This window comes from Humulus lupulus, chromosome 7, assembly GCF_963169125.1.
Source record: "Humulus lupulus chromosome 7, drHumLupu1.1, whole genome shotgun sequence".
Lineage (NCBI taxonomy): Eukaryota > Viridiplantae > Streptophyta > Magnoliopsida > Rosales > Cannabaceae > Humulus > Humulus lupulus.
The window spans coordinates 24,982,308-24,997,368 of NC_084799.1; the positions used below are offsets into that span (position 1 = coordinate 24,982,308).

The following is a 15,061-nucleotide window of genomic DNA, read 5'->3' on the forward strand; positions in this document are numbered from 1 at the left end:
AAAACACTTTAAAAAATTGGAGTTTTTTTCAATAAACAAGTTTTTTAAGATGAGTAAAAACTTGACAAATTACCAATAAATTCCCATGTTACCAGGTAGCCCATTGACAAATTTGAAAAAGTCAAAGATAGCATTAATTAACATATTTAAATGTGGATCATTATATCTTAATCCAATAACTATTAATTGACAACTCATCTATGAGAAAAATCTCAAACACCATTAAAAATGAACCCTTATATAAATACAAGTTAATACTAAATATAACATTAAATAAAAATATTCTATAAAACACAAATCAAACATATAACATTTGCATACTATTTTCACTAAGCCCACACATAATTGGTCAAAATTATCCTTCTTCCAAAATCGTCTCCTCATTAGGAGGCTATATCTATATTAAGCCAGCAAAACACCTATTTTTTCTTTATATTTTCCAACTTCACCAAATATATGACCTAACATTACTGAAAAAAAATAATACAAGCCTTACCTGGTTGGTGTAATAAAAGATTTCTAACACTATTATTTGATGATGATATTAAACTATTTTGATTGGTATATATTTTTGCTCCAGAATATATATATTATTTTTATTTAGACGAATTATATATTGTGTTGCCAGTTGACAACAATAAAAAAATAGTTTTAAGAAAAACACAAACAAAACCATCTATGACACTTAACGAAACAGTGGGCTGATATACTTAATCTATGAAACAAATGACCAAACAAAAAAATTTCAGCAAAAAAAAAAAACGTTCCGATTAATTTTTATATTCAATAAAATATCTGGCTTATTGACAAAAAAAAAAAATCTGGCTTTATGTTGTTGAATCTCAATGTACCAAAAGTGTCATTTAAATTGAATAAATTTAATCAGCTCCAAATCATAAGCAAAGCAAATATAAATTAACTTTTAATATTAAATATCACCGGAGGTTATTTGATTAATGAGAATGTTATTTAGGATTTTTGCCCCCTCCAATATATCATTATGTTATTGATTTTTTTGGAATAGTTAAAAATTACATCCGAACTATTTACAATATTGTAAGTGAGACTTTTTTTAAGTTTTATTTTATGTGGCTAACGGATTACTGACTTGTGATTGTCACGTCAGTGCTATGGAAATAATTTAAAATTAAAAAATATATATTTCTTATAAAATATTTTAATAAAAATATTTAAAAAATTAAAAAATATGTATTAATTATCTTTTAAATTATTAAAAGTTTACTTTTTTAATAAATTATTAAAAAATAATTAAATAAATTTTTTTAGACTAAAATTAAATAAAATTTTTAAATATTAAAAAAATGAAAAATGATCTTTTTTTTTTTACAAAATTTAAACTAATCTAATTTAAATTTTATTAATTCCATCATTATTAAAAATAAATAATTTAATTTTGCTAAACAAAAAAAATTAGATTAGTTTTCGTTTATTTTTTTAATATTTGAAAATTTTTATTTAATTAATATTTTAAAAATAAAAAAAAAAGATTTTTTGAATTATTTTGAATTTTAATATTTTATAAAAAAAAATATTTTTTAATTTTAAATTATATACGTAGTGTTGATATGGTAATAATAAGTCAATACTCTGGTATATATAATAAAACTTAACAAAGGTTTTATTTTATTACACTGTAAATAATTTCAAAATAATTTTTAACGATTTGAAAAAAATTAGAAGACACAAAAATATGGGTTATAATTTATGAGGGCAAAAATCGTAAACTCAAAATAATCTCTTTTTTGTATTCATTTATTAGCCCTTTTTAATATTTATTTATATATTATTAAAACAAAACAAATAAAAAGGCTTACGTGTCACTATACAAAGTGAGCAATGGTACACGATTCACTCACACGATTGCTTTCCGCCCACCGACTCGACCTGGCTGGTTAACAAGTCCACCTTCTCTTCTTTTCCTTCCTATATAAAACCAGCAAATTCATTCTTTCATTTTATTCCTATTTTTTCTTCTTCCGAAAAACGCGATTATTCTCTGAAAAATCAAACAACTTTTCCATACGATGGCCGAACCTAAGAGCAAATTTGAATCTGCAAGGGAGTGGGTCGTAGATCATAAGCTTCGAGCTGTGGGTATATCTCTATCTTTTCCATTATTTAAGATCAATGCACAAAATTACGCCTGCTTTGTTTCTCTTAATTTAATTTTTTATCTTTAGCGGGTTCAGCTTCTGTATTTTTTTTTTGAAGCTATGAACAAATTTATGGGTTTACATTAATTCCTTGGGGGGGTTCTGTTTGATTGCTTTTTTTTTTTTTTTGGGGGGGGGGGGGGGGGGGAAGGGTTTCTGGGTTTTTTTTTTTTTGGTTGGGGTGTGGATGATAATTTTTAATTTTAATTTTTTTTTTTTGCAAAAAATAGGGTCCCTTTGGCTAAGCGGAATAGCAGGTTCAATTGCATACAATTGGTCCCGACCAAAGAAAACAAGTGTGAAGATTATTCATGCTAGGTGAGTCTCTTGTGACCTTTTGGATTAAAGTTTAAATTATTGTTTGATTGTAAGATGGGGAAGATTTATGTTTAAGATTGGTTTAAGTTTATGTCTTTGAAAGAACAAATGAGTCTACTTTATATGATTAAATGGTTTGGTTTTTGAGGAAAGGGAATGAATTTTTTAAGTTGGGTAAAATAATTGTAAGGGACAACACACTGTGCTATGATTTTGTTTTTATGATATGGAATAGCGACTAAACGATATGGAGTGATTGATTCGACATTTCTGTTTTGGTTGCTCTGAGAAATGAATTGGCTTGATATGCGGTTCACAGTACATCATTGTGCCCATTGATTCCAGTGGAGGAAAAGATTTTATCTGTGTGTAAAATCACACCCATGAGGGTTAGGTCGAGTGGTCAGCACCATCAATGGGAAAGGTCTCCCATGAGAATCTGAGATATGTGGTTCGATTTCTCGGCTTATTTAGCAATTTGCTAGAGTTTCGTGTCTCCCAATGATTTACAGATTTAGTTAAAGGACACCTTAGGAGCATCTTCATTGTGAATTAGACCCTATTTGGTCCTAACTCATGCCTCAAACGATACCTTTATTGGTTTTCCCTCCCTTCTCAATGTCTTTGACATCTCTAACTGGATTGTTTGTTAGATGTGGCTTGCAAAATGATTTGGTAGAGAAGCACAATTTGAATTATGGGAACTTGTGATAAAATGAGTAATAAGTTTTTTGTGGAAAATGAGGACATGTCTTTCTTCTGTACCTAGAAGATTTGGAATGTGTGGAAGAGGAGAGCAGAATCAAACTCTTAAAATACAGTCCTTTAAAAAAAATCGAAACAAATTTGATTATTGTATTTGAGGAATGTAAAGATGATTGTCTCTTGCCAAGCATTCTTGAGGAAATATGCTCTTAGACAGATTCCAGTGTTTTTCTCTCTAGGTTATACTTTTCTGGGGTTTTCTTTGCCTAAACAATACTTGGTTCATAGTCACTTTTTTTTTTGGTTTGCTTATTTTGTACCTAGTAACTGTACTCTTTTTAATGTGAATTGCTCGTTGCTCATCATATGATTTCAGGTTGCACGCCCAGGCTCTCACCCTAGCTGCGTTAGCTGGTGCAGCAGTGGTGGAATACTATGACCACAGAACAGGCAAAAAGGCTGATCAATACGCTGCTAAGTTCCTCCCAAACTCCTACCCTCACAAAGATTAAGTGTGATATTCCATGAACAATTGCCATATGGGAACAACCATATGGAGTATAGAAAAAGAGAAAAGAAATAAAAAAGCAATATGTTTTGGAAGTACCTGCACATTTTACCCAATTCTAGTTTTGGGCTACTTAGTTGCGTAGTTATTACAAGGAGGTCCCAGTAATCTGAGACCTGAGGCAAAGACGGCGTCCTCGTCGATTTTCACTAACCAAGATTTGGTCTGAAGTAGTGGGATGATTTCTTCTTTGGCCATGAATATTTGGATGACATTGTTGATGATTTCTTCTTTGGTCATTGTATTGTTTCATTTTACAACACTTTCTTCATTTATTAATGATTTATTGCTTAGATGCATATGAAGTAATTTTTTTTTATATCGGGGGTAGACTTTATTACTATTCTCTAGCCAAAGCTTATGCAACTTGATACAAAATAATTTTAAGAGCATGTCTTGGGCAACTTGAGGACACTGATCTAATCTATTAATAAGATTTTAATGAAAACCCTAAATATTCTTATTTAAATTATATTTATTAATTTTTTAAAACTAAATTAAGTAATAATGAAGCACATTTAAAATAAAAGTAAAATTAACAAAATTTACCATTAAAATTTGAATATAAATACGTAATTTCCTTTATGGTAGGGAGTTTTTTTTAATCCAACCAATATAACACGCTTCTTGTATGGATGCAACAATACGTGTGTGTAAATAAATTTATGTTATGTATTGTGTAAATGTTAATTTTGTTGATTACTAGCTAGATGTTTTATTTTTAAAAGTTAACTTTTATTCAATGTTTGGTTAGAAGAAAATGGTGTTGGAAGGATGGAGACATAATTAGTTTCCTCAATATTGTTTAGTATTGAGGGAGTAGATTTAAAATTTAAATGCAAACTTAGTAAATTATCTATTATTATTTATTATATATATTTAATTTTTATTGAAGGTCATGTATATAATTTTTTCTAATTTTTTTGGGTCTAATTATAGAATTTTTAATTTTTTGAAGAATTGATTTTGGAAGATTTTGAGGGAGACTTTCGCCAAACAAATACTTTTTCCTCTTCACCTATCTCTTTCCCTCTACCATTTTATCCATTCTAAAGTCCCTCCTACCAAACATAGATCATGTATTTTGTCAAAAAGTTAAAAATAAGAATAGATAGATATATTGTTTAAATCTTGTATTTTGACTGATTTCTTGTTTTGACCATTTCTTTTTAAAAAATTAATTTTTGAATTCTGTATTTTATCAAAAGGTTAATTTTTTTTTTATTATAAAAGTTTAAATTATGTATATAGAAATTTATGTTTGTGTAAGGGTTAACCTTGTATTTTAATCAATTATGAGTTTAGATCTTTTATTTTTAAAAATTAATTTTTAGACATCGTGTTTTGTCAAAAAGTTAAAAATATGAATATATAAATATATTATTTGAGTGGAATTTAAAAGACACTGAGGCGTGCGACTGGTTTCTCTCTCCCCCATGGTGAGGCGTAAGAAAGCTGGTCAGAAGTCTGGATTGTGTTCATCTCCTAGTGTAAACAACAAGGATAATGTACATCGTGATGAAGTAGTAGAGGAGGATCTGGTCAGAGAAGAACTCGCGGATGAGTTTTTTGCAGATACAGAGGAGAAACTTCAAGAGGTAGGGGAGGATAATTTTCTGGAGGGTAACGACGAACCAACAACTGAGAATGTGGCTGGTTCCAGGTCTTGGGCAATTGAATCGGAGGAGACAGACTTTCAGGAATTGGCAAAGGAAAAGTGGTCTAAATTTCAGGAGAATTTTACAGCTAATGGTGGTGCTCGGCTCAAATATGAGGAGCCTCTGGTTCGTGATGGGAAACTGATAGCTCAAATCGATATGGAGGAGACTGAAGTGGAGGCATCCTTCTGGAAGTCAGCCATGGTATGTGTTGTTTTAGGAGCCAATCCCCCTTTAGCAGTTTTTGAAGGATTTATTAACCGGTTATGGGGAAAGTTGGGTATAGAAAGGATAGCCCGTATGAATGCGGGTCATACTCTGGTCAAGTTTAGGGATGAAGCAACTAGGGATATGGTTTTGGAAGCAGGAGTGGTTCACTTTGATAGGAAACCTGTAACGCCCTCGCTACCCCAGAACAGTTACGGTGAATAGTGGACCGGAAATTTGACTCGCTACCCGAGTCCTTTGGTCAAAACGTGCTGTAAGTGTAATTATCAGGTTAAGGTATAAAACCAATAAAAAAGAAATGGAGATTTTCATTACAAACTGCTCTGCAGAGCTAAACAAAATGTTTACAAGTAGTTCTCAGTACAAAATGGTCACTACAGTTGTAAAGTTACAATCCCGCCGACCTAAGCGGCAAAAATAGGGTAAACCCCCTAGTTCCTCTGAGAACTCCTTGGCCGTGGTGGTCAAGCGGCCGCATACGTACACAACACCACATCAGCTCTCCACTCAAGGCTAGGTGAGCTTTTCTTTCCCTTTACCTGCACCACATAGCACCCATGAGCCAAAGCCCAGCAAGAAAACATAACACTTTTTAATAACATTATCAAACGATTATCATTATAATCTCATCGAGCATAAACCTTTCAAACAAATGGGTGATCATCACATGATTCAAGAGGGAGAGTGGCTGCTAGGTAAGCCACTAGCCTCCAAGTGCCTATTTCGTTCATCGACCCTCGAGGTCGGTCAGGCATTAATGCTCTTTGAGCCATTCAATGCTAATGGTCGATTAGATCTAATCTCCGTTGGCTTGCGTGAACCACGCTAAGATCATTCTAACTAACCAGTCAGCGCTATGTGACCAGTGTCCAGCATCACTGCCGAACTTGACTAGTAAGTCACAGCTTCACAGCTGATACTAACACATTTGCCAATTCTGGGTGACCAGTGTCCAGTATCACTGCCGAACTTGACTAATCAGTCACAGCTTCACAGTTGATACTAACACTTTTGCCAATTCTGTCTGACGAATCAGTGCAACGTGACCAGTGCCCAATACCACTGCCGAACCTGACTAATCAGTCACAGCTTCACAGTTGATACTAGCACCTTTGCCAAACCTGACTAATTAGTCAGTGCTATGCACAAATGAACAACATATGCTAAGCATTCCATGTTCAATCCATGTCCATATTACACAATCAACATGCCTCACAAATATCCATGCATGTCACACTTGGGGTGCAGTTTTCTTACCTCGGGTTCGAGCTAGAACGAATAAAAAAGTGACCCTGAGAACGATCAACCTTTAGACTTCTTAGCGGTTACCTAATCATACCCAATTAGAAACCATTAACAAAATAAATCAATGAATGGTTCACAAACTAAACCACACTCCCGGGACCAATCCCCCACTCTTGGGACTCTCAAACTACTCAAAAGGGCCAAAGGAACCAACCCCCGAGCCTTAAAAACCATCCCGAACCCTAAAATCAACACCTCCTGAAACTGGCCTAGCGCCTAGGCGCCACTCACCAGCGCTGGAGCGCTGTCCCAGAAACAGAGAGGGCTGCTCTCTGCCCTGAGTAGCGCTGGGGCGCTAGGACTGGCGCTGGGGCGCTAGGACTGGCGCTGGGGCGCCAGCTTCAGACCAGCAGCTGCACTGAAACTCCCTCCTTGCGATTCCTCTTGAAACCTACCTTCCAAACACATCCCAAACCTTACCAAAACTTCCAATTCAACCCCAAAACCTCATCCACATCACCTCCTCACCAAAACCCAATCAACCATACACAAAAACTCCCCTTGATTTCAACTTCCCACATCAAAATCTAGAGTTGAAAACTATAAGAAAAACAGAGTAACACCTGAAATTCATGGACAATTCCTTACCTCCAACTGGTTTTGAATCCTCTTTAGATGATGAACTAAGCCCACAACCTCCAAGCTTTGATTTCCTAGCTTGCTACCTCAACTTGGGACCAAAAACCTCAAAGAATGATAGGAAGAAAATGATGTACGGGAAGGTGAAGAAGCTGCTCTGTTTCTGTTCTATATCCTTCTACAGCCACTTGAAACATATATAACCCAAGCAAAATGACCTTAATACCCCTAGGTCATTTAAAGCTTCTAATGTCTCCCAAAGGGCAAAATCGTCATCTTTCACCTATTTCGTTAATCATAATTAACGCTCTCCAATTCCTGCTATTCTCAAAATTCCCAAACACCAATAATTCATATCCCGTTACCCTTTTACTCCCGGCAATATTCTAATCATTAAAACACCCCGAGACTCACCCCAAGCCTCGAACTTAATCCCGTTATGACTAAACCGCTACTTTAACACTTAAAGATCGTCTCATGCCGAATAGCTCGAACAAATCCACATTATAATGTGGCCTTAACAATATATCACCAACATGCATCCAAATAAACACTTTACCCTCAACGGGCCAAATTACCATCATACCCCTGTAATTAAAAATATGGACTCACATGCATGCATTTCACATCATATTATAATATAATCAACATATACATGCATTTTATCAATTAATAACACAATTAAGCAAGTATGGCCCTCCCGTCCAACTATTCACGTCGTTAAACACATCGGAGAATTCGGGGCATTACAAAACCAGTCTTGTTGAGGCCTTGGTCGATTGATTTAGATACACTAAGGGTGGTGAATTCAGTCCCAGTTTGGATTCGATTACCAAATCTTGGCCTTCAATATTGGGGTCTAAAAAGTCTGAGTGCTCTTGTTAGCACAATAGGGAAGCCTATGATGATGGACAAGGTAACTAAGGAAAAATCTATGGTGAAATTTGCTAGGGTCCTTGTGGATGTCGAGATTACTGACAGATTACCTCACTCAATTAGTTTTATCAATGAGCGAGGTCAGTTGATGGAACAGGCTATATAATTTGAATGGCTTACCACCCGATGTTCTTGTTGCAAGTGTTTAGGCCATATTGCATCCAGCTGTAAGAATGCTCAAGAGGTAGTCTGGAGACCAAAACAGCAAGTTACAAATTCAGGTAAAGGGGAATCTAGGGGTACTCCGGAACTGAGTGAGTCAAAGATTGAGGACAAGCCAGTGGTTGTCAATCAAATGGATGCTGGGAAAGAAGCTCAACCTACCAGTAAAGGAGATCAGCCGGCTTTAAAGGGAGGCTCAAAGGCTTCTATGATAACAACATCTGAAGATACAAATGAGGCTAGTTGTTCAATGACAGAGAAGGAGAAACCTTGGACTACCCCCAAGAAAGTGGGAGGTTTAAGGAAAAAAGGTTCCACATATCAGACTTTGAGAGCAAATAAATTCAATGTTCTGTAGGAGAAGACTGGCATGGTTTCAAATAAGGAGTCACACAAGCATCAACATTCTAATGGAGGGGTGTAACATTTTGTGTTGGAATATAAGGGGTTTAAATAAGCGGAATAAACAACAATCCGTATTACAGTTCTATTTTGTTCATAAAATTGGTTTGGGTGGTTTTCTGGAAACTAAACTTCACAGCAATAAAATTGAGGAGATGATGCATGATGTGTTCGTGGGATGGAGTTGGTACAGTAGTAAGGCAATTGAAGGGAGAATCTTGTTGGTTTGGAATCCGGATTTAACTCATGTAGTTGTGGTTCAGGAGCTGGACCAACTGGTCACTTGTGAAGTGCAAATAAAGGGTGTTAGTCAAATAGTTATTCTTTCATTTGTGTATGGCCAAAATTCAGTGGAAGAGAGGAAAAATCTCGGGGCTCAGCTTCAAGTTCCTCAGTTTAATTATAGGCCTTGGCTGGTAGCAGGGGATTTTAATGCAGTTTTTGAATATGATGATCGAATTGGAGGAAGGCAGATTTCTGCCATGGAAGTGGAAGACAGTAGTCAATGGAGGGCAAAATCTCTGTTGAGTGATTTAAGATCAAGTGGTTCTTTTTTTACTTGGTCTAATAAACAAAAAGAAGGTTTAAGAATATTCTCTAAACTAGATAGAGTTTTTGTTAATGAATTGTGGATTGATACCTTTAATTGGGATACTATATCTAATCATTGTTTTTGTATCATCAAAACTGTTCAATTCCAAATTTCAGGGGTTAGGCCTTTCCGGTACTACAATATGTGGGATAAACATCAGGACTTTAGGAGTATTGTATTGAATATCTGGTCTAAACCAGCAGGAGGTACTGGATTGCAGAAGATCCTTCAGAAACTTAGGAGACTGAAGCCTGCCTTGCTTCAGTTCAACAAAGTGCAGATTGGGGATGTGGTTCAAAATTATGCAACAGCAAAGCAGAATTATGAAATGGCTCAATTTATGTTACAGCAGTCTCCTTCCTCGAGTTTATTACAGCAGGAAGAGGATGAGGCAGCAGCTGAGTTTGCTAGAATGTCCAAGTTGTATAAAAGTTTTCTGAGGCAAAAAAGTAAAATTAATTGGCTGAGATTTGGCGACGAAAACACTGCTTATTTTCATGCAAGTTTGAAACAGAGGAGAATGAGGAATCGTATCACGAGTTTTACTAATGATGAAGGGAAAATTGTAGAGAATCCTACAGAGGTGATTGCGCATTTTCATAATCATTTTAAAGGTTTTCTGGGCAAGAGTGTTGCTCTAACAGGTCGGGTTGACTTGAGCTGTTTCCAATAGGATAATGTTTTGTCTTTAGATCATCAACTTGATCTAATTCATCCCTTTACTAAAAAGGTTGTTATGAGAGCTTTATTCAGTATTCTAGCTACCAAGAATCCTGGCCCCGATGGTTATGGCTCTGGTTTTTTTAAATCTCTCTGGAAGGATATTGGAGATGAAATAATTGATGCGATTATGATGTTCTTTGATAGTGGTGTGATTCCGACTGCATTGAATGGAACAATCTTATCTCTTATTCCTAAGGTTGTTTCCCCTTCGAAGGCCACATATTATCGTCCTATAGCCTGTTGTAACATCCTCTATAAGTGTATTTCCAAGATGATTTGTTTCTGATTGGCTAAGGTGCTTCCTGTGATAATTCATCAAAATCAAGGAGCCTTTATACAGAACAGACAGCTTGCTCACAATATCTTAATCCTTCAGGATATTCTGCATGGGTACTGTAGGAAGAATATTTCTCCCCGCTGTGTTATAAAAATTGACCTCAGCAAGGCTTATGACTCTGTTGACTAGACGTTTATGGAGGATATCTTGAATGCTTTCTGTTTCCCTAGGAAATTTATTCAATGGATAATGAATTGCTTGACGAGAACGTCCTATACTCTCTTGTTCAATGGAAGATTATAAGGAAGCTTTGAAGGGAGGAAAGGTTTAAGACAGGGAGACCCCATCTCTCCGCTGCTGTTTGTTCTAACAATGGAATATCTTACTAGACTTCTGAACCAAGCTTCTCATCACAAAGAGTTTAGATATCATCCCTTGTGTAAGAATTTGCAACTAGTGAATTTGTGCTTTGCGGATGATTTGATTCTGTTTTGTAAGGGGAATTTGAAATCTGTTCAGATTTTATTTGAGGGTTTTTTGAAGTTCTGTCGCTGTTCTGGTTTGGAAGCTAATTTGAGTAAATCTCAAGTGTTTTTTGGGGGCGTGGCAGCTGAGGTTAGAACTGAAATTCTGAGATCAGTAGCGCTTGGTGAGGGTAGTTTTCCTCTGAAATATCTGGGGGTATCGTTGAGGCCTAAGAGATGGTTGATTGCTGATTATGGTGAAATAATTAAGAAAATTAAGAACAGACTCCATGTTTGGGCTAGTAGACATCTATCTTTTGCGGGGAGAACCCAGTTGATTTTCTCAGTGTTGCAGGGCATTCGTAACTATTGGATGAATATTTTTTTGCTTCCCATTAGTGCGGTTCATGAAATAGACAGGCTTTATCGTAACTTTCTTTGGGGAGAAAAGAATAATCGAAGCAAATTTCACTGTTCCTCTTGGTCCCAGGTCTGTCTACCAAAAGTCTTGGGAGGTCTGGGCTTCAAGGAGGGATCTATTTGGAATAAAGTCCTTATGGCTAAATACCTTTGGGCTTTATCTTCAAAGCAAGATGTCTTATGGGTGAAATGGATTGATGGGGTCTATTTAAAAGGTACTTCTATCTGGGCTTACCATCTGAAATCAGATGTAAGTTGGTATTGGCGCAAGGTATGTTATTTGCGAGAGATATTTTCTGTCAATGCTTTGGAGAGTTCGGCTACTCATGGTAAGCTGAACCTGAAATTGTTATATAATAATTTGCTTCAAAAGGATCCGGTGGGGTATGCAAAGGCAGTGTGGAGTAGTAGTTCTGTGCCTAGACATCGTTTTATTCTTTGGCAATCTATACTTGGGCATCTTCTGACTAGAGATAATCTGGTCCGGTGCCAAATTGAGGTTAACTCAATGACTTGTCCGGTTTGTGAAAGAGGTGAGGAAACACACAAACACTTATTTTTTTACTGTGTCTTTTCACATAGAATTTGGGAGTTGATTAAAAGCTGGATTGGACCTGAGATATGGCCGAATCAGTGGGATAACTAGAAGCATTGGCTAGATGGGAAGCCTAAAACCATGATGCATCGCATATAGCTTGTCTGGCAGCCTCTGTGTATCACATCTGGTGTAATAGGAATATGTGTTACTTTTCTCAGGCCTCCTACACGCCCCATAGTCTAGTTAAGATAATCAAGAGGACTCTTAAGATTAGATTGCAAGGTAGGCTTAGTCATAAATAATTGAGTAAGAATTGTAAGCTCTATGATTTTGTTCAGATGTTGTAAGTTGCTGTGAGGTTGGCTGTTTGTGAACTGGCAGTTGTAATTAGTTTGTTGCAATATAATCTTCCTTTTTCATCAAAAAAATATATATTATTTGAACCATATATTTTGGTTGATTACTAGTTTAAACTGCGTATTTTGTCAAAATATTAAAAATAGGAATAGATAGAGTATTTATTATTATTACCTGTTTGCACCTTTTATTTTAAAAAAGAACTTTTGGACTGTATTGTGTCAAAAAGTTAAAAATATGAATAAAAAGATTATTTATTATTATTACATATATCTTTAATTGGCAAATATTATAATTATTATTAGAATAAAAAAAATAAAAAATAGATAGAATTTTTCTCTTAATTAATTAATAACCATAAATTAATAAAGTAGAATAAAAAAATAAGATTGAAAACGTATGAAAATAAAGTATAATAAAAAATAATTTTTTTAAAAAATAGAATAAAAAATGAGAAAATCTATTTAATTAAATAGTTATTCAATTAAATATCTAATTAAACTGGAATTCAAATTAGATAGATATATTTTTAATTATTAATTAATAATTATAAATTTACAAAGAAGAATAACAAGTACAATATAAAAAAATAAGATTGAGAACGTATTGAAAATAAAGTGAATGAAAAAATATTTTTTTAAAATAGAATAAAAATTAGGACAAAGGTTATCCTTTATTAGTGTTGATAATTAAACAATCTCATATGGAATTTTAAAAAATTATAATTATCTTTAGTATTAAGTAGAAGCAACATGCAATGCACGTTTGTTTAGTTTTAAAGTTGTAAACATGATTATTCAAATATGTATTTATTTTTAATTATCATATAAATTTTAAATAAATAAAAAAATATCATTAATATAAATAGAAGATGTTTAATATAATGTATGACATTAATGTATTAAAAAAATTAGGACAAAAAAATTTACATTATTTTTATAAATAATGGTTCACTTTTAAATATATATATAATAGAATGAATTATACATCTATAGTATACATAAATATTTATATCAATAATTTCTACATATATGATATTTAAACACAACATTAACATAAATATATATATATATATTAGATAGAAGCAACGTGCAATGCATGTTTGCTTAGTTTTAAAGTTGTAAACATTGTCCATAATTTTAATAAAAGTTGGTTCATTGTTTTTTTTAAATTAATATATATATATATAGGGGAATTCTCCTATAAGGACTTTACTTTAAACCTTACCGGTAGGGCTCTCAGTGTTTACAACCCGTGAACAGTCTTCGGCGCGATTTTTTTTATGACCGTGTATATTGTAGCTATTTAGAGTATCTTGCAAATTTTCAGAAAATTCTGAATAGTTTACACTACCGAAAACTAGATTCAAACATGTTGTTGCACGCATGACTAATTTTTTTTATGCGAATGGAAAACAATATGTTTGAACCTAGTTTTCGGTACTGTAAACTATTCGAAACTTTCTGAAAATTTGCAGGATGCTCTAAATAGCTGCAATATACACGGTCATAAAAAAAAAGTCGCGCCGAAAACTGTTCACGGGTCGAGAAACACTGAGAGCCCTACCGGTAGGGCTTAAAGTGAAGTCCCTATAGAAGAATTGTCCTATATATATAATAGAATGAATTATAACTCTATAGTATATATATATATAAATATTTATATCAATAATCTCTACATATATGAAATCTAAACACAACGTTAACATAAATATATATATATATATATTTATATGGCTACATGACATATATATAAAATACAATAATATTAAAAAAGAAATTAATAATAGAAATAAAATAATAATAGAAAAAGTCATAGCGTAGACAGTAATATACATACATCAACTGTTTTTAGTTTCCAATGTATCTCATAATGTTATTTGGTGAATTTGATGAAGAAAAAGAACTTCAATCACTTAATAAAAAACAAACTATCACACAAATTTATAAGATAAAAAAATGATGTATGCTTTTATTATTTTTAAATAAATATGATTTAATTATTTAAATTATCATAAAATATCTTTAAAATATCATATTTTAATTAATTAATTAATTAATTTTTGTTTAAGTTTATGTTTGTTCTATCTTTTGAATTTGGCAGTGACAACAAAATATTATATATTATATGTTTAATATAATATTAGTTTAAGTTTAATTAAATTTTATTTAAGTTATAAAATATATGATTTTATTATTTTTAAATAATTTTCATTGTAAAATACCTTAAAAATATCCTATTTTAATTTGTTTAATTAATTATTTATTTAATTTTATTTAAGTTTAAGTCATGTTTACAATCTAGTGTTAATTATAAGAATATTCTGTTAAATATAAAAATATTTATGTAAAACCAATAATTTTCGTTATCTACACACTTTTTATATAAAAGAGATATTTACATGACTACATGACATATATATATAAATTACAATAATATATAAAAATAAATTAATAATAGAATAAAATAATAATAGAAAAAGTCATAATGTATAGTAGTATACATGCATAAACTATTTTTAGTTTTTAATGTATCTCATAATATCTTTTAGTGAATTTGATGAAAAAAAAAGCTCTAACCACTTGATAAAAAACAAACTATCACACAATTTTATAGGATAAAAAAATGATAGATATGACTTTATTATTTTTAAAT

General features: G+C 33.0%; 3 protein-coding genes across 3 annotated transcripts; all 3 read left to right on the forward strand.

Annotated features, from left to right (window-relative positions):
• The first annotated feature begins 1,957 nt into the window (after positions 1–1,957).
• On the forward strand, positions 1,958–4,064 carry LOC133790986 (uncharacterized). Its single transcript, XM_062228854.1, has 3 exons — positions 1,958–2,115; positions 2,405–2,492; positions 3,574–4,064. The coding sequence occupies exons 1-3, from the start codon at positions 2,046–2,048 to the stop codon at positions 3,707–3,709; spliced, it is 294 nt and encodes a 97-aa protein (XP_062084838.1). The 5' UTR covers positions 1,958–2,045; the 3' UTR covers positions 3,710–4,064.
• A 1,137-nt stretch (positions 4,065–5,201) lies between these two features.
• On the forward strand, positions 5,202–10,816 carry LOC133791508 (uncharacterized). The gene is made up of 5 exons (XM_062229432.1): positions 5,202–5,816; positions 8,614–8,987; positions 9,079–10,210; positions 10,301–10,546; positions 10,646–10,816. Exons 1-5 carry the CDS (start codon positions 5,202–5,204, stop codon positions 10,814–10,816), a joined length of 2,538 nt encoding a protein of 845 aa, XP_062085416.1.
• A 166-nt stretch (positions 10,817–10,982) lies between these two features.
• On the forward strand, positions 10,983–12,407 carry LOC133790985 (uncharacterized). The gene has a single exon (XM_062228853.1). The coding sequence runs from the start codon at positions 11,000–11,002 to the stop codon at positions 12,155–12,157; it is 1,158 nt and encodes a 385-aa protein (XP_062084837.1). The 5' UTR covers positions 10,983–10,999; the 3' UTR covers positions 12,158–12,407.
• The last annotated feature ends 2,654 nt before the right edge of the window (positions 12,408–15,061 follow it).